We start from the raw sequence: 21,633 nt of genomic DNA on the forward strand, positions 1-21,633 counted from the left end.
TGCTCTGGGCAGTGGGGCTGCAAGCTCCTGCCAGGCAGCACAGCTGCAGAGCCACAGCCTGACCCAGTGCTCTGTGCGGTGGTGTGGCTGGCTGCAGCTGGGCTGCCTGTCCTGGTGCTCTTGCCGTCAGCCACTGGTGCTCCAGGCAGCGCAGTAAGGGGGCAGGGAGCAGGGGGGTTGGATAGAGGGCAGGGGAGTTCAGGGTGGTGGTCAGAGGGTGGGGATAGGGGTTGGGGCGGTCAGAGGGCGGGGAACAAGGGGGTTGAATGGGGGCAGGAGTTCCGGGGGGCAGTCAGGAAGGAGAGGGAGGGTTGGATGGGGAGGCGGGGGGCAGTCAGGGGCAGGGGGTCCAGGGGCGGTCAGGGGACAGGGAGGGGTGGATGGGGCAGGATCCTGGGGGGGCTACCAGGGGACGGGAACAGGGGGGGGTTGGATGGGGCAGGAGTCCCGGGGGGGGGCCTTCAGGGGGCGAGAAGCAGGGGGGGTCGGATAAGGGGCAGGGTCCAGGCCACACCTGGCTGTTTGAGGAGGCACAGCCTCCCCTAACTGGCCCTCCATACAATTTCGGAAACCTGATGTGGCCCTCAAGCCAAAAAGTTTGCCCGCCCCTGCCCTAACTTATGGATAACTAAAATGCCTTTGGGCTCCCTGAAAATTACCCAAAGTCTATTGTCTCTGTCTCCAAAGCCAAGAAGGATTTCTGAGGTGCAGATTCTTCCCCCTGGTGTGCTCACTAAGCCCCAGCTTGATAGCTTTGTTCACTGTGTGTGTAAATGTGCTTTCACTGTCCTCTAACCAAAATGAAGCCAGTCAGACAGGTAAATACGCATTCCTTTGCCTGGGGCAGGCTGGGTTCATGTGCTGCATCTCAAACACATTTTAATAACCTATTTCCAGCACATATGTCTAACTCTTTGTACACAACCCGTACATACATCACTCAGTGATTTTTCAGGACCAGCGTGTCATCAGTTTACGTACGATATGTGATACCTTCTACATACATATTATGACAACAGTGTGTTGGGGGTAATGAGTATGCCAGGTCTGATATGAGTTAGTGTTGTGGGCCCTCTGCCAGTTGGCATTGAGGGGTTCCCAGGCTCACACCTCCCCTCTTACAATACAGAAGCAAGGTCAGAGTCCTCTTTCCTGGACAGGGCATCTGTCACTATATTTTCTTTCCCTTAATATGCAAAATTTCCAGTGTCATAGTTTTGCACTGTCGTGCTCTACTGGTGCCTTCTGGCTTTTCAAATCTATGGAATAGTCTACTACTTTTAGTGTAAATTCATAGATTTTAGGGCCAGAAGCAACCACTAGATCATCTAGTCTGACCTCCTATATCACACAGGCCACAAAATGCCATCGTGACTTCTGTAATGAGCCCAATAACTTGTGGTAGACTAAAGCAGATCTTCCAGAAAGGCCTCCAGTCTTGATTTGAAGACTTCAAGACATGGAGAATCTACCACTTCCTTAGTAGCTTATTCCAATGGTTAATCACCCTCTCCCAGTTGAAAAATCATGCCTTATTTCTAATTTGAATTTGTCTGGTTTCAGCTTCCAGCCATCTGTTTTTATGGCTTTCTTTGCTATGTCAAAGTGCCCTTTCGTACCCAGAATTTCCTCCCTATATTGAAGGAGGTGGGAGGGGTTGGAATGAGAGTAAGTTTGTGAAATTTCCTGCATTGCATAGAGAAGTCAGTTGATCCCTGGAAGTAGAAAGCAATTACAAAATCAGAGTTTGGAGATAGTAACCATCAAGTAATGGTGTTTGAAAACGTATCTACCAATACAACAGCTATCCAGCTTTGAGGGAAAGGTTTGGGATTGCCATAGGTCTGATGTATTCCTCCCCATTTGTGATCCGCTCTGAGGGGAACACCTTTCTCATTGCCAATATGGTAATAATGTTTCTGGAACCTACGGGTTTTCTTTCCCCAGACTTCACTTGGTTCTCTGGTAACGGAAGCCTGTACCAGAACATCAGCAACTTTGTGAACATTGTATGTGAAGGCAGGGCAGAAATTGATGTGTGTTCTGTAATTTAAAATACAATTGAGTTCTTATTCCACATTCCCTTTAAAACACACACACATACCACACACGCAAATACAAGCAAATATTGGGTGTGTCTGTGTTCATGTTCATTTTAAAACTGTATGTAAGTTTGTGCATGCAAATTTGGTGCGGCTGCCAAGCAATTGGCAAGGTGCAGTGTCTCAGAGTCTGGGCATCCCTGCTATAAATGAGCTGCTTACTATGTCATGAATATCTGAATTTTGGTTTTTAAATCATTTGTTTGTGAAATTGAAATTTGTTTTAAGAGCTCTCCCTTGACTAGTACTGCCAATATTGCACATTTGTTTAGTAAACTCTTCAAATTAGATTTATCTTATGTAGCTTCACACATCAGAATCTCTTGTGTGGTGTTCTTTAATCCCAAATAGCTATCACTTTTTCTCCTAAATATCTATCATCTGTGTCTGCTTCTCCACTAAGTGATGAAAGATGTTGGATTCTTCAGTAGATAGTGCTGTAACTTCATTGTATGGTTCACTATACACTTTATACAGGGTAAACATACTTAGAAACAGCCTTCATTACTCGTATTTTAACCAGAGCAAGATCTTAGGTTTATTTGTACTATCTTTCTGTGTTCATTAATAAATTGATAAACTAAATCATAACAGATTAAGTTTATCTTCTACTTAAATTTCATAAGCCTCATCAAAAATTGCTTGCTGCTCATCTCTTGGCTTGATTAGAGAGAGTTCCCAGTCCCCTACAGAAATCTAAACTGACATTATTAATCTTCAAGATGAATTGTTACTGTTTGCGTTGACCTTGCGGATTGGGGGTATGGAAATGTCAAAGGGCTGTATTAGTAGAATCACAGCATGTCACTTTAGAGCAAAATTTCTCTCTGACTAGTATTCTCAAATTTCCCTTGACTTATAGGTGCGGTAGCATAACCTGGCACCATCATGTGGTATTGCTAAATCTACATATGGAATAAACTTACTAACTATAGTGCTTCCATTCCATGTGTTACAAACATGGAAGGATTTTTTCTTCCGGAAGGTATATTTATAAAAATAATTAGCATTTCCAGAAGCTGTCTAAAACATTTTTGCATGAAACATGCATTACTCTTGATCCTTTATTTGAAAGGAGTTAAGGTTCTTACTAGTGATGCTTTTGTGAGGTAACACACGCAAAACATGTTGATCCTTTAAAGGTTAAAATAAATATATTCTGCATGCTGAAGGGATTTTGGAACAGAAAGGAAATGTGAAGTTTTTAACAAATTTTTAAAAGATGTTGAAACTGTGCTATGAAATAGTGCAAGACTGGATGAATTTTGAAACAGGAAAGCTAATTTTGTTAAACATCATTTGTAACATGAATGATAGCTGCAAGTATTGCCCATGGAACCATCATGGACTTATATTTAGGATAAATCTGGCTGTTTCCCCCAAGCTCTTTATGGTTTGCATTTGCCACGTTTTTCTTTAGGGAGCGTAGAGACAAAGAGTATAGAAAATCTTGTCAAAATTCTGTATTGCCCATTGATTGTGTCCTTGAATGTGTTCACACTATATGGAACAGTGTTTTTAAATACAAAGGACATGTTTTTTTGGTTTAAGCCTTTATCATATACGCACTTGTCTGTGTAGTTATGGGGATCATTCCAGGGATATGTGAACAATTGCACAGTCCATCTGTTGTCATAATCTGTTATCAATTTCTCACTGATTGACGTTCTGTCACATTGAATAATACTGGAGATTGAACAAGAATATTTTTTCTTGGTGTGAGGTTACATGAGGCTAATGCACATGGTATACATTTCCTTAATTATTTAAATGGTCTGAAAATGCATCTCTTACCAAAGATGAGTCTAACTTTGTGTCAGTTGTAAGTGCCCCATTAGAGTTTAAAAATATAACTAAATTGACTTAATACCGTAAACTGATAAACAAACTGTATTATCTTACAGATGTTATGGAAATGTCTTGCAGTTCTTGGAGCGATCAGGAAAAAGAATTATATTGTTGCCACTTACTAGAAACACGCTAGCTAGACGAAGTGTTTTCCACATGCATATACACCAGTTGGCTGTCTGTAAACAAGCTCATAGTTGGTATGTGCAAATTTGCTTACTCAACTAGAGCAATCCTTTGCTTTGTATACTTAAATAAGTCCGTCAAACCAGAATGACTTTGCAGTGTGTGGTCTTGTGTTGTTTTTGCCACTAAAATTCTATTCTCTACCCACAAATGCTATTTGTGTGTGTTGACCAAATATATCAATTTGACCTTGCTTCTGGTTGACCATGTGGTGGTGTTTCAAGTTACTGTGCGAATCAGTCACCCACACAGTGTCCTCGGCACTACAAGTGACATAGTGTTGATGGCACTGTGTGGATGATTGATTCTTATCAAAGCAAGGAGAGCAAACTCCCTCTTATGTACATTATAGGATTTCTGGTCGTTCTCTTTTGTCATTGTTGATGAGTGTTAAACCATTTCCTCTTGATGTATGGCAGAAAATGCAAGTCTCTTTCATTCCAGACTCAAGATGATGATGCTATTATGTTTGATTTGCTCCACCCTTGAAACACGGTACAGTGCCACATGAGACAATGGAATAATATCATAAGATTCATATTGTGCTCTCAAATAACAGGAGTTTGCCAACTGGTGGTGGTAACTGACTTATATTGGCAGAACCTTTCCGGGCACATGTTGAGTCCTGTGGTGATTTGATTTTGTTCCAAACATCTGCAACCCACTATTTCCACAATACAATGGGCTCCTAACAAATGTAACTCAGGACTATAAATCTATTATTGGACAGAATGGCATTCCTTAGTGCATGCTGAAGTTTATTTTGTGGTATCTGTTTACTGTGGGCATGTCTATACTTAAGGGTAGATTGGCACTGCTGCAATCGATGCAGTGAGTACTGATTTAGCGGGTCTGGTGAAGACACACTAAATCAATGGGAGAGCACTCTCCTATCGATATGTGTACTTCACCTCCCCGAGAAGTGTAAAGGAAGTCGACGGGAGATGCTCTCCAGTCAACACAGCACAGTGTAGCCACCATGGTAAGTGGATCTAACTATGTCGACTTCAGTTCCGTTATTCACTTAACTGAAGTTTTGTAAATTAGATCAATTTACCGCGGTAGTGTAGACCAGCCCTGTGTTTCTACTATAACCAATCTGAAATCATAAGGAGCTCTTATATAAGGATAGCTCTATTTTGGGGTTTAGTCAAGTTATAGATAGTAATAGACCTTTTGGGATAAAACGAGAAGACCTTATATTTATTATTTATTTTTTCCTACAGCAGTAGAACCTAGGAGGCCTAGTCAAGACACAGGGACCCCAGTTGGGCTAGGTTCTGTATCCACATAACAGAACAATGGTCTCTGCCAAAAAGAGTTTTCAATCTGTTTAATTTTGATCCAAATCCTTTTAGAGGCTTTGAAATGTAGGCAGATGAATGTTTCTATTTCTCATTTCCCGCTACAGTGGTAAGTGGTACTCTGTTCTTGTAAAATTTTCCAGGCCAATTTTGCAGACCTAGCAAGGATTTGATAGTTTGCAGGAAGATCTAAACTTTTCAGTGTTTATTTTAACAATTTGAGTCTTTCCCATTCTTTGACTGAAATGCTGAATTAATTTTATTATCCGAGTTGTCACTTGCCCAAGTGCAATGTTAATTAGTGCATTTCTTCTGAATAAGGGAACAAATGGTACTGAATTCTAAACATGTTACTGCCATGGAAATCAGTTGCATTGGAAGCTACTGACAATAGTTTGCATTTAGTAGTGTTTAGTTGTGTTAAATTACTGAATTCAGTTACAAACTGAGAGGGATCTAGGAATCTAAAACTTGCTCCTTGTTTTGGTCTGATAAAAGTAGAATTTGAGGGCCTTGGACCTTGAGGACACACAGCAAAAGCTGGTTTTGGACACGGTTTTTGGAGAGAGCTATTGGTATGTTCCTGGAGAACAATGAGGGTTGGAAAGTTGGTTTCTTGTAGCTGATTTGCTTGTTAAAGTGAGTTAATTGTTTCAGTTTGGTTGCTTTTTAATGCTGCAGGGTGCCATGGTGACATTAAAACATCAGTTAAGCATCAGGACACAAAGAACGTTTGTATAGATTTCTTCTTTACTATTATTTAATTCTAAATAATTAAATAATGACATCTGTAACTATGGAAAGTAAATTTCCTTTCGGAATACAGTGAATTAATCTGTCATTGCATACACTGGGTCAGATGAATGGGGAGCGCCATTGTGCTGACAAAGAAACATGAAGCTATGTGTGTGCGTTTAGTTTATCAAAAGTGGCAAAGAGTCATGTGGCACCGTATAGACTAACAGACGTATTGGAGCATAAGCTTTCGGTGGTGCCACAGGACTCTTTGCCGCTTTTACAGATCCAGACTGACACGGCTACCCCTCTGATAGTTTATCAAAGGTTTTCAAAGTGATCAGCCTCATCCAGGATTTGTACCAAAGCAGCTGTCTAGAAGGAACTGTGGAAAATAGAAATCTGTCACTTAAGTGGTACAACCTGCATATGGCAGGATGCACAACTGCCAAAATATAAGCGTCCTCTTATCTTTATTAAAAAAAAAAAAAAAAAAAAAAGTGTATTCCATAATTCCATTTCTGCCCTCCACCATATGTGTTTTGTGCTGCAGCCATGCCAGGGTGTTATCTGAAAATAGCAAGAGAGAGAGCAGTCATAACAAAAGAAGGGAAAAAATCAACCTAAGTGCAATTGTGGCTTTATTCCAGTTACTTCTTAACGTATATCTTAAATAAAAATTCATTTTTATCTTGGATGCTAATGAATAAACAAAAGAGCTGAATCCACTGACAGTCTGAAGAAGCTGTCTGGTGCGGGTAGAAAAGAGAACCAATTTCCTAAAATATATATTACAGCATTCAATTCTGCAGTTTTAGGGCTCAGACTTGCTCCCATTAAAACAAATGGCATAATCTCCATTACTTCCAAAGGGAGCGGGGTTGGGCTTTTCAGTAGTTTAAACATGTGGTAAAATGCTAAGATTCCACTTCAGTTAGCTCTTCAAATGATCCGGGATTTTTTGTTCATTGCAAAAAGAGTTTGCTTAAGGTAAGAGGAATAGGAGTTAACCAGACTTAAGAAATCCCACAATATAACTGGTTGTCTCCAAAGATGCCTCTGGCCTTCTAGATGAGCTGTAATGTCTTTAACTAAAGTGCACCGCTCTCCTCAGTCTCGGTGAACATTCAATGTAGTCAATTTACTGTTGTTTGGTTTTCCTTAAAGGGTGAAATTCACTCCCTAGGCAAGGAGATAGCACCTGGCCTATGCACCACATGCCCCTCTCTTTGTGCTGGTCCTCTGCACAGAAGTGAGTGTCAGGCTATGTGAATAGACTGACGCCTTACCACGCGGTGTTCACAAGATACTGAAACATAGAACATGGGGTCTCTCCTGTTCATCGGGACATGTTTTGTCCACCCCAACCTCCGTGCTACCCCATTGAAATCAATGGAACTGAGACCGTGAATGAGAGAGGATTTTCTTGTTTCCTTTCTTCAATATTCTGTTACGTTTGGAGGGAAAAATCAAAATAAATTTCAAATGTGTATTTCCAGCATGATTAAATCAGACTCGTAACCAGTCACTAGTAGTTGTGCAGTGCAACGTATGGGAGTGAAGGCTTATTCTCTACGGCTGAGAATAAATGGGTTTTGAAGGGGAAACTGGGATTATAATTTACCAGTTTTTTTCCAGGCCTGACAATGTTGAACAATTAAAACTAATCTATTGTCTGCCTTGGCGCTTACATAAACCTTCTTAATAGATACATTCTGACCTGTGGGTAAAGGGAGAGGAGAGTGGTTCCTAAATGTGCTTCTACTTTGATGTGCACGAACCACTCTGTAATGATGTGGGAAGGTTCATTTTAGACATCCCCATTCATTTAATCCTTTGGTGTCTTTTGATTGAATCCTGTTGGATGCGCTTAACGTAGTGGTGTCATCTTGGTTCAGCCCTTTTGCTAGTAGTAATTAGAAAACGAAAAGTTTCTCATGAAGTTTGCTAGTGCAGCTTTTGGAAGCTATGGTCAAGTTTTTCAAAAGTGATTAGTGATCTTGGGTGTCTATGTTTTTGGGAGCCCTGTGTGAGATGCTTTAGGGAGGCCTAATTTTCAAAAGGTGAGTGCTCAAAAATTTCTGCAAACCACATCTGCTTCAGGTGTCTCAAGTTGGGAACCCCACATCAGGAGTCACTTCAGAAAATCTTGACCTAAAGGTAGTAAGTGCAATGTGTTCTTTTAATGGTGCTGATCGCATTTATCCTCAAGTCAATTTTTTTTTAGAAATTTGGTCAGGAAAACCCATGTGACTTGTTCTGTGACTAGGTAGATGGAAATGTATTTCCCTGTACTGAAGATTTTTATGCTGCTGTATCTCAATTCTGCTCAGAGACCTGTGAGTGAAACCAGGGATGCCAGAGTTTTTTATGTGAAATACTACTTTATTGGAAGGGGATTCCATAATATTTAGCCTATGGGTGAGGGGGAAGAATTTTGATAACCTGCAATTAAAATAACTGATACATCTTTTAAAATATGTCAACCTTCAGCTAATGCAGTTTTTCTTTTGTTAACACTCCAGCAAAGGCTACAGGATGTTTGTAACACATGAAATTGCAAGTACAGTGCTCTTGTGGGAGACATGAAACAAACAGAATGAAGAAAAATGTGTATTTCATTTGTTTTAATCAGTGGCTTTATCTAAGGTTACATGGTGCAAAGTTGGATTTTTGAAGTATTGAATACTTTTTTTGGCAGTTGTCATAAGCAGTGTGACAAAGTTCCTCCTCTGCCTTGGTGGGTCCTGTGCTTATTGATGTATTTTCTCCCCTCAGAGGTTCACAGCAGCCCTCAGTTTGGCCACTTTCATGGCTCAAATCTGCCGTTCACTCAGTTAGCCTCATCATGGGCCAGCATGGGGAAAGGAAGAAGAACAATCCCCACAGTCTCTGTTGATCCACCTAGTGGATCGGGGAACAGGCCAGAGACCTTCCCCTCTGGTGGAACCCACAGTCCAGTTCAACTCCTCCAGTATCAAACTGGGGGGGTGGCCCGCCCTCTACTCTGGGTTCCAGCCCAGGGCTCTGTGGATTGCAGCTGTCTACAATGGCTCCTATAATAGCTGTGTGACAGCTACACCTCCCTGGGCTACTTCCCCAGGGCCTCCTCCCAACACCTTCTTTATTCTCACCACAGGACCTTCCTCCTGGTGTCTGATAATGCTTGTACTTCTTGGTCTTCCAGTAGTACGCCTTCTCACTCTCGGCTTCTTGCGCCTCTTGCTCCCAGCACACGCGCCTCAAACTGAAGTGAGCTCCTTTTTAAAACCCAGGTGCCCTGATTAGCCTGCCTTAATTGATTCTAGCAGCTTCTTGATTGGCTGCAGGTGTTCTAATCAGCCTGTCTGCCTTAATTGTTTCCAGAAAGTTCCTGATTGTTCTGGAACCTTCCCTGTTACCTTACCCAGGGAAAAGGGACCTACTTAACCTGGGGCTAATATATCTGCCTTTTATCACTTTCCTGTAGCCATCTGGCCCGACCATGTCACAGCAGTCATACTGCCTTTCATTTCCATATGGATGATGCACTCAAAGGAGAGGGGTTTTTGATACCGATTAAAGGGTCAGGACAACTTTAGTCAATATTTTCAAGTTATTGATGATCCCATTATTACTGATGTATGGCCAAACTGAAGAAAAAGAAACCCCACAGTCACACACGGAGGTGTAAGCAGTGCAACCTAGTGGTCAGAGCAGGAGTCTAGCCTAGTGGTCAGAGCAGACTCAGAGGGCAGAACCACGGATGTGGTCAAGAGACAAGCCAATAGTTAAAGCCAGGAAGCAGGAGCCAGAACAGAACCCAGGGGCAGAGTTGCAGTTGTGGTCAGGAGACAAGCCAGGGGTCAGGAATCAGGAGTACAGAGGTAGGCAGAGACTAGGGCAGGAGTGGAGCAGAAGGGGTTGGAGCAAGGGCCAGACAGGAAGCAGGAAGTAGGTCTGGCACTGCTGCAGGAGTAGAACACATTGAGCACCCATTGTATTGCTCCAGGGTTTAAACACTGGTCAGTTGGCTCTTCTGACCAATCAGGGAGCACAGTCACTTAGTGGGCCCAGTGGAGTCATTGAAGACCGAACCCAAAGACAGCAGAATTCCTGACCCCACTCGCACTTATAAAATACAGGATAGTGTAACCTTACCATAAGATATACCATGGTCCTCCGAAGTTACAAATTTAGTAGGCAACCTTGTTATCGATTTAAAAACACACACAATACACAGAAGTTGGGAATAACTTATCTTTCTTTTAATTCTTTGCTAACTAGAGACATTTTTGAAAAACTTCCCACTGTTGATAGAAGTGATCAGATGAACCAATGTTGCCAACATCAGCTATCTGGTGTACATGGGCTGTGGGCTGCTGATGAGATTGTCAGCATCATTTCAATTAGACTTTCTCGCATGCAAGGTTAGAATAATGTGGTGCTATCCTAGGCACTAGCTCATAGTGGGCTGTCTCTACAGCTGATGTCCCACTGTTGTTATCTCCAGTTCAGCTGAATGCTAGCAATGGCAAGAAATATTTAAAAAAAAAAAATCTCCCTAGCATAGAAAAGACTTAAAAAGCCAGGCTTAGTTTCAGCTCCTGTGTAGTGTTTTTTTCCTAGTTATCCTACTTCAGTTCTGTTAGAAGAACACAAGGAAAATTGCGGTTTTATAATTCATTGGAAGATAATTGTTAAGGATTATAAATTATTTAACCTCATGTTGTTTGATGCTGGTTCAATATAATTAAGATTTATGTTGCATTACTTTCACTTGGGTAATAGCTATGCCTTTTTTTTCTAACCTCATCAGCTATCCCATATCAGTGCTAAGAGTTCTTTATTTACATTTTTATGCGAGATATTTTTGGAGAGGAGAATAAATACAAAGCATAAAGCAGTCTATTTCTAAACATCTTGTCACATTCAAACTAAACAGTCTTATTCCAGCGCATGAGATGTGAGCACTGAAAATATCAAAGCATTAGTAGCTTTCTAGTAAGACTACAAGTTTAGTAACGTGGAATACAAGAAAAGACCATGAAAAATATTGCTGTCTGGAAACATTACAAGGAATAGCTGATATGCACAATGAAATAGTTGCCATTCAGTAACAAGGTAAAAAGTTCACACTGCAGCGTAGAACAGACTAGTTTGTTAAATTGTGTAGTGGTCATTTATATTGTCTAACATTGGGCTAATAAGTGAAACATGAAAATCAACACTGTTTTAAAACTCATAATGAACTGTAAAATATTGGGAAAGTTTAAAACCTTACATTTTCCAGCAGTTCAGTAAATTATGGCTAGTTGAGCTAGTCTGCCCAAGGGAGTTTGCAAATAGGGCAATGTGGTGCCAGACCCGCTCAATGAACTGCCATAATTCTCTCCATTCCAGGAAAGCAGGTCCCATTGTGCCCCATGTGGTTGACTCTTACCCCTTGTAATCAAATCAAATCTGGTTCCTTGACCTTTGTCTCCTGTGCACATTCCTGTTCTTGTGATAAGGTATAATTGGCACTTGTCACTGAAATTTTATGGGTAAACTCCTGTCCACCTTACCCTTGTAAAAAACAAAACAAAACGGGTGGGGGGTGAGCGTAAATTGGAGTTCTGCAAAAGTAAGGTGAACAGGATATATCACTACATGACCAGTCTGTGATTGTGCAGTCATATGCAGGCAAAACTCCCATTTGAAATGAACGGTAGTCTTAGTTGTGGGAGAACTTTCAGCCCTGGGGCCCTCAATCATTAGTCTAATTTTTCAGCTGTATGGTTCAAAATGAACAGGGCACAGTTAGATGGAGAGGCACTAATTTTGTCTGTCTTCCACACACAAAAATCGTATTCCAGGAAATGACCTGCACTTGAAGCACATTCATTATTCATTGTTCTGTGAATAGAGTTGGGCAAATAGCTGATTTTTTTCAGTTCACTGGAATTTCCAAAACATGAAAATAAAACTGGGTCAGGTTATGCTGCAAATGAAAATTTTCAGATTTTTTTGTGAATAGAAAAAGTTGTTTAAATAAACATTTTGTTCAAACCAAAACTGAAACGTTAGTTCCCAGGCCATTGTAACCATTTTTTTTTCCCCCACAAAAGCAAGTGGCTAGATTCACAAAACCATGGGGGGAAGAGAAGTGCGCCTACCTTATGCCCTCTAGCCCTCTGGTTAGGGCATTCCCCTGGGATGTGAGAGACCCAGCTGCAAGTTCCTTGATCCAATTACTATTTATTTATATAAATTGGAATAGCTTCAACAGGGAGACCCACTCCAGAATAGCCAGTAGCCCAGTGGTTGTCTGTCCTCCTGGTCACCCGGAGGGAATTATGGGAAGGCACTGGAAGACTATCAGCATTCAAGTCATTTAGATTGCATCCACGCTACAAAGTGGGGGGGTTACCAGCCCAAGTGACAGCAGCACCCAGGATCTAACCCACACCCTCAGCCAGGCCAGCTAGCCTGGGTTGAAAGCACCACTGGACAGGAGTGGGGAGCAGTTAGGGGCAACTCGACAGACCCTTAGTGTGGGGCTTCTCCAGGGTGTGTTGCCCACGAAGTGCTGAGCCTATGGCTTACTGTAACACCAACAGACCCTGGGCATCGGTAGGCAGGAGCAAACCGGAGACCTCTGGAGCTTAGTGCATGAGCCTCTATCACATGAGCTAAAAGCCAACTGGCTGTTAGCTAAGGCTGTAGAGCAGACTCATTAATTGCTCTCTAAGTGGTCTCGGTGCCACTAGATGGGACAGAACACCACACCCAGAAGGTGTGTAGCTTACATTACGACTTAATAAATAATCATAATTGTATAGTTAGCGAACTTGCCTTGGATCCTGTTTCTTTTGCAGATGCGCTTACATAGCTTGTATTTTACTTTGGAAATAGATTTTATATCACTATGCCAGTTCCACCTAGAGATATGATTTATGACCTTCCATTCTCTTCTGTTCATCTTTTAGCTTGAACTGGTTAAATCCTTTTATTCCCCCTCCCTGCCCGCCATCCCAGGGTCTCTAGCCATTCTTCAAGTTGTCTTTATCAGTCAGTCCTTTTTAAGTTAAAATGAGTCATCTCAGAGGATAGCCTGAACCAACTGATTGGTTCAGCACGCCAAGTAAAGTGGATTGTTTCATATGGCTTCACTTAGAAGGAAGGAGAATTTTGCAACACAAGTCCACTGTCCAGCAATCGGCATAAGGAAACTGCAGTGCAGTTTTCGCAATCTGTTCCAGCATAAAGACCAGTTTACCTTCTCATTCCTTGGGGAAAAGTTCATGGTTCATGGGCAGAAGTCAGGGTAGAAGGGGTCTGTGATGCTTGCTCAGCTGATATCCATTGGCTATTCAAGTTATACAACAGAGTTTTTGAGACCACAGCTCTGCAAAACTGAGCAGTTTTGGGTCACGACATTTTGTGTGAACCTTTTTGGGTTTGGAGTTAATCAGACCCAAAGACTCAAAGCAAAACACAACTAAAGGCCAGCTATGGGTTGAAACCATGCAGAACCGACAATCCATCCATGGTTTCCAAATGAAGCCAAGACCCTGCCTAGGTTCACTTCAAATTTGGACTAGGTGCTGTGAAACGTTTCTGAAAACCTAGGCAATGTTTTCTGTTTACTAAGGAAGTTCCTTTTAGATCAGTGTCAGAGACAGATTCTTTCAGGGTACAGAAAAAGGTCTAAAGTTCTCCACTGTCTTGTACCTCCCCCACCCTTTTTGAATGAGAGTATTTGGGTATAAGTTCAGCAAAATTTCCCCCCAGAATATGTTAGAAAATTTTGAAATTTGTCATCTTTTGGAGTAAAAACTATGGAACCACATAGTGCAGTGAATTAAAACTATGACCATCTAGCAAATGCTGGGTTGTTGGGTTTTTTCTTTCTTTTTTTTTTTTTTTGGCTAGCAAACCTCTGGAACCTAAAACAAAAAGCTTTGCAGATCACAGGAATGATGGATAGAAATTAAAAATCCTTTATTTTCAAATGGAATTGTATTTCTTGATACTAAACAACACTGAAGAGTAATATCCTCCTTTCAGTTTGCCTCTGAAATGTACGTTTGTGTCAATGGGAGGCTTGCAAATAAAATAATTGGAGACTATGCCTAAAAGTGTATTAGCCCTAAGAAGGGCTAGGGACTCCAGGGCTTGGCTAGGGACTCCATTATTTATTAAGAAAAGGAATCGTTCATGCAAATTGTGAGTTCTTTGTAAAAGGGGCAGGAATATTAAATGACTCTGTTCCCCATCAAACAATAATAGGCAGGGCTGGAAATAGAATAGCTGCATAATTGGGAAACACTGGGGTTTTCATGATGAAAATGAGCAGTGCTGTTTCTTGCTTTTTATTTTTCATTATCGTCTGTGTCAGATGGTGAGAACTCCTCCAGAACCAGCCAGCTAAGGGTAGACCACCAACCGCAATCACATGTTTTCTTTTGGCCTCATCATGCAATTCACATGTCTCCAGGGTCATGGGAATTGTCAGCTCGGAAAAATGGTTGCCTTATTCCAACAGGGCGATTGAAAATATTATATAATGAGAATGCGACAGGTTGGACACCCCACCTCTCTGTCCGAGTTGCCACCTGGTGTGCTGGGGTTAAACTGAGCCTCTCCTGCTCAACCAGCCTGGGTTCCGTCTCCCTGCTTTGTGGAATTAGGCTCTCTGGCCTCTGGCAGCACACATAAAGGCAGGGCCACACCCCGCTGCAGACACAGACTGAAGTCAGCTCTCTGTGAGAGGGCTCCCCCAGCACTCACGTGCCCACCCCTTTTGGGAGACAAACCCAAAATAATACAGTCTTGCACTGTATAGAACTACCTGTACAGTGCAAGGTCATAAAATTCACCCTCTTCCTCAGTGTGAAGACTTCTTGTCCCCCTCCCCAGTTAGAAATTGCATAAACTGGGTTTAATAATAAACAAAACAAATTTTATTAACTATTAAAGGCAGGGTTTAAGTGGTTCCAGGGATAGCAAACAGAACAAAGCAGATTTCCTTAGTAAATAAACAAAAGCCACTAACTGAGCTTGACACCAGATAGGTTGAATAGAAATTAGCAGATTCTCACCCTGGGTGATAAACAGACTGGCAGATTCTTGAGACACAAGTGGCCTTGGCTTTCCCAGGTTTTCATACAGAGGCTAAAAATCCTTCCAGCAGGACCATCGCTTCCCACAGTTCAGTCTTTGTTCTTCAGGTGTTTTCAGGTGTATTGTTGTAGGGAGAGTGAGGATTCCTCTTTTATATCTCTCCACCCCGCATCACCACCACCACCACTTGGTGGAAAACATTTTTGCTGTGACCTGGGTCAAAGTTCCCATTGTGTAGAGCGATCTCTGAGAGGTTTCTGTTGCACACAGTTCCTGGGGTCATCCTTATGCATGTGTGCATTTCTTCAATAAGCCACTAACATTGTTTGGCCACATCTAAAGTAGCACATTTGGAATACAGAGACATGGTTAATATTCCCCGCTTCAGATACAAAAATGATACATGCATGCAAATTGGATAAAAACATTCAGTAAATTATAACCTTTCCAATGATGTCTTACAAGACCCATCTTGCATAAAGTATATCTGTTGTACCATGTTCATATCATAACCATATTTCTATGAAGAATATGGGATGTAACATCACAGAGAACTCCCCTCCAAATGGAGTGGTAAAGGGGAGAGCATTCCCTTCATGTGCTTTAGCAATGCATCAGCAAAGAGAGGCGTTTTCTCCAAAACAGTTTTTTGCTATAGTGGACATACTAAAATGTATCTTAAGCACCTACTGTTTTTCAGATGATTCATAGGGGAGGATGGCGCAGATGTGAGGAAGCTTTTGAATGTGAAAGGAATGGCTTGTTGCATATTCTCTCCTGGTCGTGTTGCCAGTGAGGTTTATTTCCTCTGACAGTGATTTCCATGTAATAAATAGCTCTTTTCTCTCATTTCCACAGGCCCTCCAGGAAGGCGGGGAAAGCCGGGACGACGAGGAGAACCTGGTAAGCCTCATGTTTCCTTCTGTGGAGTGTGGTGCACCCAGGTGATGATTGGAATAGTACATAAAAGTACTTGAACTGCTTGATAAAGATACTAGCCACGTTTACCTAATTGACCTGTGAAATGAAGAAGTCCCATCTCCCATGAACAATAGGTTATCTATTGATTTAAACCCTTCAGCTCTATTGGTACCTAGCCACAGTGACTTAAAGGGGCACTATCACATTGATTATGCAGGTGTGTGTCTGTCCGTGTGTAATTTATTAGTCTGCTGTTTTTTCCTTTAGCCATGTGTGCTCCATTCTTTTTCAAAAAGAGAAGGAGTACTTGTGGCACCTTAGAGACTAGCCAATTTATTATAGTCTCTAAGGTGCCACAAGTATTCCTTTTCTTTTTTCGAATACAGACTAACATGGCTGTTACTCTGAAACCATTCTTTTTCAAAGAAAGACAGGTCAGGGAGAAGGGAGGTGGGCATGTGAACAGTCATAGGAGGTAATAATACAGAGAGAAATATAAAAGGCACATATACAGTGTCTCGGGAACCATACACCAGCTTATTATTTTAGGATTACTTATACATTATACACCTGGTGTGGTCTATTAAAATGTTCACAGACTGGGAGTCAGGAATGAGTGAATTCTAAGCCTAACTTGTGTTGGTCTTGGGCACAAATTCTTGAGATTCACATTCAGCCATCGCCTTTACCTCAGCTAGCTAACTCATATAAAAACTATAAACTTCCTCGTCCTTCGCAAGGATTTCCCCTTTTGTTAGTCACCATGTTGTAGCTAACTCGAGATAAGAACACACCTGTCTTCCTTGTGAAGACTGTTTTTCTGCCTCTCTTGTGAAATGGGGCTAATGCTGCTTCTATATCAGCTTCAAAAGGGTATTTGCTCTATGCTTTGAAGCTAGAAGGTACTACAGAAGTAGAGTGGAACGTAGTTGGATTTGGGAGGTAAAAACATATCTAAAGAACTACATGGAGTTTGTGAACAGTTATACAAATTAAAACATGGTGGATGAAATTTTTGGCCTCCCAACTTTGACAGTGCCCTTTTAATTTGGTCTAAGCAAACGTGGCACTGTAAATATGTATTTTTAATTAGCAACAGGGTTTCTGTGCCTTGGATATAGTTTCATTTCAAGGGCAAGCCAAAAATATTCTCAGGTGGTGCAACATCTGGGGCTGTAAGCCCAAGCTGGTCATATCCCAAACTGATATAAACACTCAGCTATGAACTTCTAGAACACACATGATGGAATTAAGGGTAGGTAAATTTCGTATCAATAAAAGTGTAGCATGGTGTCAGCCTGTGGAACTCAGTGCTGCAGGAGAACCTATAATCAAATACTTTCACTGAATTTTCAGAAAGGGCTGAATAATTTTTTGACCATCAGTATTTGCAGTTAGGAGAAGGTGGAGCGAGGTAAATCATGCACTTCAGGCCACAGAACTGATTGCCATAGAGGTCAGGAAATAATTTCCTTCGCTTCCTCACTAGAGGACATCACATATTGGGCCAGGTAAACATCAGAGATTGTTGCAACCAGCAAAAGGATATTGGAGTTCATGGGACAGCGATCCGATCTACTACAATGAATCCTGTTCTGCTTGACTAAGTCCAGCTGTCGAGGTGGAGTATCCTGTCATGTGGTTTTGATTTCTTAATGTTGCACTCTGCTCCATAAAGTTATTGGTTGACTATAAGATTCAACTAAGTGCTAACTGCAACGTTCAAACAGTGAATAGTGTTTAAATACATCTGTTTATTGAATTTTCTCTTACGACATTGTCCATCTATTCAGTCGTCAAACATTTTAAATCAGGGGTGGGCAAACTTTTTGGCCTGAGGGCCACATCGGGGTTGCGAAATTGTAGTAGCAATCGTATTAAAATAGCATCTAGGGTCTGAATGTGAGATTGGGACCTTGTTGTGCTAGGCACTGTACAGATATGGTAAGAGACTAACCCTGCCCCAAAAAGCTGCTTACGTTTTACATATACAGCAACAAGAGTGAGAGAAAGAAAGTGCTATTATCTCTAATTTACAGATGGGGAACAGAGGCACAGAGAGACTAAGTGACTTGCCGCCGGTGATACAGGAAGTCTGTAGCAGAGCAGGGACTTGAACTGAGGTCTCCTGAGTTCCAGTTCAGTGCGTTAACCATAAGAATATCCTTCCTCTTAAGGAACAGAAAATTGCCCTGGGATCAGATGACAACCAGCAGAGGAATTATAAAGAATTAATGAGACTCAAGTATGTCTCTTTAGATTTTTCCGTAATTGGGGAGGGAAACCAAGGGAAACTGTAGTTATTTTTGGCAGGGAGGCTCATAGGGCACACACTTGTGGTAGATGGTTAAACTATGCCTTACTCTGAGATGGAACAAAAGCACACAACACAGTACGCTAGATACAGCAAAGTAGTTAAACACAGCCTATGTAATGAAGCCCATGAGAATTGTCATGCTGTATTACAGATATAAAGAAAGGCAAAGAGCAGACTTCCCTCTGCGTATTGGTTTTGGCATAGCTGCCAAAAGTTTGTTTTCATAGATAGCTTGAACATATATTTATATATTTGTTTCATAATCTTACCACACATAAACCAGGTCCTTGTTCTTTCACCACAGCTGATAAATGGGAATAAAAATTTGTTTGCCTAGCATGATAGCATCCTTCCCTGGAGACTCTATGTGGTTACAACTTCACAGCCTCCAGACCAATAATGTCTTAGTGCCAGAAGGCTCAGCACTGGTTCAGGCTTGCCCTGGGGGAGGTCTTTCTCTGGCAGCTGTTAAAATTATAATGTTAAAGCTTTCTAATACATATGAGGCATTCAATAAATTTGTTTTAAAATCAAGCAGCTTTCCACAGTGATGTTGGAGAGATCAGCCTGGTTTCTCCAACCACACCCACTTCTTGATTTAAAACACGACTGAACCATTTCTTTTCTGTTTAGATTTGGACAGTATAAAAATTAACCAGACAGCTATAAATGTATAGGAATTTACAAAGAGTTCATCACTCTTGAAGCACACTGAAGACGACTGATGATGGGCATTGTTTATAGGTGGATAAAATACTATTTCAAAATTAATTTAAAATTTCTTTAGTAAAACTAAAGTACTTAAAGGACATGTCTGAACTGTGGAGCCATTGGGCCAAATGCAAACCGAAGTTAGGTGGTAAAACTGCTGATATTCTGGCCATGCTAGCACTTCCACTATTGCCACTCATGGTGAAATTGCACTAGTGCTAGACCAACACTGGGTAACAGTGCTAGTGCAGCCAAACATAAATGGGTTCACTCTGCTAATCTGCTCGGAATTCAGCAGTTATTACCAAACAATATAGGTGCTAAATATTACATTCCAAAGGGATTATCACCTTTCCCTCCTCCTCTGCTCTTACTGATTGGGGACAAAAAGATAAATTGTTTCTACCCCAGGAAGGGAGGAATAGGAGGGGAATTCCTGGCTCCTGGTCTTGCTGCAGCTGCTTTTTGAGATAATAAAGAGGGGATGGTCTTGCTGCAGCTGCTCACTTCTGGAAGTGATATGGCCTTCCAGAGCTGTCCCCTCCCCACATACATAGATAGGCCTGTCTGCCGGCCAGTACTGTACCAGTGTTAGGCTATCCGTGGGATAAGTGCTGTAAATTTTCAGTGCAGAGGCAGCCTTTAGTGGAAAGAAACTTCCCCATAAACCCAGCCAAAGCCCTGCACTGGGGCAGTTTGAAACGCTCCCCCTGTGAGTTCCACTGCATATTTCTGCTCTTGTCCTTTGGCCTGGTCAGGACATAAATGTGTTAGGAGTCAGGACATAAGTGTGTTAGGAGCCAGGACTGTACACTTCAAAAGTAAATGCAGAGGCACATCTGTACATGCCCTGAGTGTTGTGAAAATCTCTATGGAACACGTAAAGCAAATGTGAATTTGGGGGTTTCTTGAGTCCCCCAAACCCTTCTTGTCCATTACACCCCGGCTACAGCCCAGGTTTCTTCTAATGGTCTTCACCGACTTCCATGTTTAAACAGGAACAATGCATAGATTTGGAAAGCATTTTTGTCAGTGTCAGTACAGTTAAACAGTCCACAGATTTATTGAGTCATTGACTCTATCTGACCCATTTATTTACTCCTGCAGTCATCTGGCTCTTATTTAATTGTTTCCATGTCTCTGACAGAGGAGCAGCCAGTGCCATGGATTTCACATATGTCTCAAAGCTATAAGCAAAGAAGGAATCACCTTTGTAAAGGGCATTCAGGTTACAGCTTCCTGGAAAAGGCTGCTTTTTAAAAAAAGTCAGTGTAAAAAATCAGTGTAATGTTGCAGCTATGGGACCAAGATACGTTAAACAACTAATCGGTCTCACTTGGGAAGCACCATCCTGCCCTCACCTTTCAGGTGTGTCTACAGAAAGCAAGAAAGCCACTACATGAACACAGAGTGCATCAATTGGCTTGTGGGTCTCACTTATCTTTGCAACTGTTTGACGTGTTCAGGCAGCCAAAACTGTTTTGGACAGAACTGCTACGTTACATTTCTGTAGAGCAGTGGTTCTCAAAGTTTTGTACTGGTGACCCCTTTCACATAGCAAGCCTCTGAGTGCGACCCCCACCTTATAAATTAAAAACACTTTTAAAATATATTTAACACCATTATAAATGCTGGCGGCAAAGCAGGGTTTGGGGTAGAGGTTGAGAGCTCATGGCCCCCCGAGTAATATCCTCGCAACTGCCTGAGGGGTCCCAACCCCCAGTTTGAGAACCCCTGCGGCAGAGCATACTACAGATCCATGGCTGTCCCAGTGCTTTCTGGGATACCTGAAGCATTTATCTTATAGTGACAGGTTTCAGAGTAACAGCCGTGTTAGTCTGTATTCGCAAAAAGAAAAGGAGGACTTGTGGCACCTTAGAGACTAACCAATTTATTTGAGCATGAGCTTTCGTGAGCTACAGCTCACTTCATCAGATGCATACTGTGGAAATCGCAGAAGACATTATATACACAGACACCATGAAACAATACCTCCTCCCACCCCACTCTCCTGCTGGTAATAGCTTATCTAAAGTGATCATCAAGTTGGGCCATTTCCAGCACAAATCCAGGTTTTCTCACCCTCCGCCCTCCCACAAACAAACTCACTCTCTTGCTGGTAATAGCCCATCCAAAGTGACCACTGTCTTCACAATGCATATGATAATCAAGGTGGGCCATTTCCTGCAGAAATCCAGGTTCTCTCACCCCCTCACCCCCCTCCAAAAACCACACACACAAACTCACTCTCCTGCTGGTAATAGCCTATCCAAAGTGACCACTCTCCTTACAACCTGCATGAAAATCAAAGTGGGCCATTTCCAGCACAAAACCTGGGCCATTTCCAGCACAAAACACAGTACTCCAGATGAGGCCTCACCAGTGTCGAATAGAGGGGAACGATCACGTCCCTCGATCTGCT

The 21,633-nt window shown here is 41.9% G+C and overlaps 1 protein-coding gene across 2 annotated transcripts in view; it reads left to right on the forward strand.

The window, feature by feature from the left end:
• COL23A1 (collagen type XXIII alpha 1 chain) overlaps positions 1-21,633 on the forward strand; it is a 351,738-nt gene that overhangs the window by 239,599 nt on the left and 90,506 nt on the right. For both annotated transcript variants that reach the window (XM_043552667.1, XM_043552666.1), the window contains exon 3: positions 16,121-16,165. In XM_043552667.1, coding sequence (XP_043408602.1) covers positions 16,121-16,165 — 45 coding nt within the window. The remainder of the gene's footprint in view (positions 1-16,120; positions 16,166-21,633) is intronic.

This window comes from Chelonia mydas, chromosome 8 (assembly GCF_015237465.2).
Source record: "Chelonia mydas isolate rCheMyd1 chromosome 8, rCheMyd1.pri.v2, whole genome shotgun sequence".
Lineage (NCBI taxonomy): Eukaryota > Metazoa > Chordata > Testudines > Cheloniidae > Chelonia > Chelonia mydas.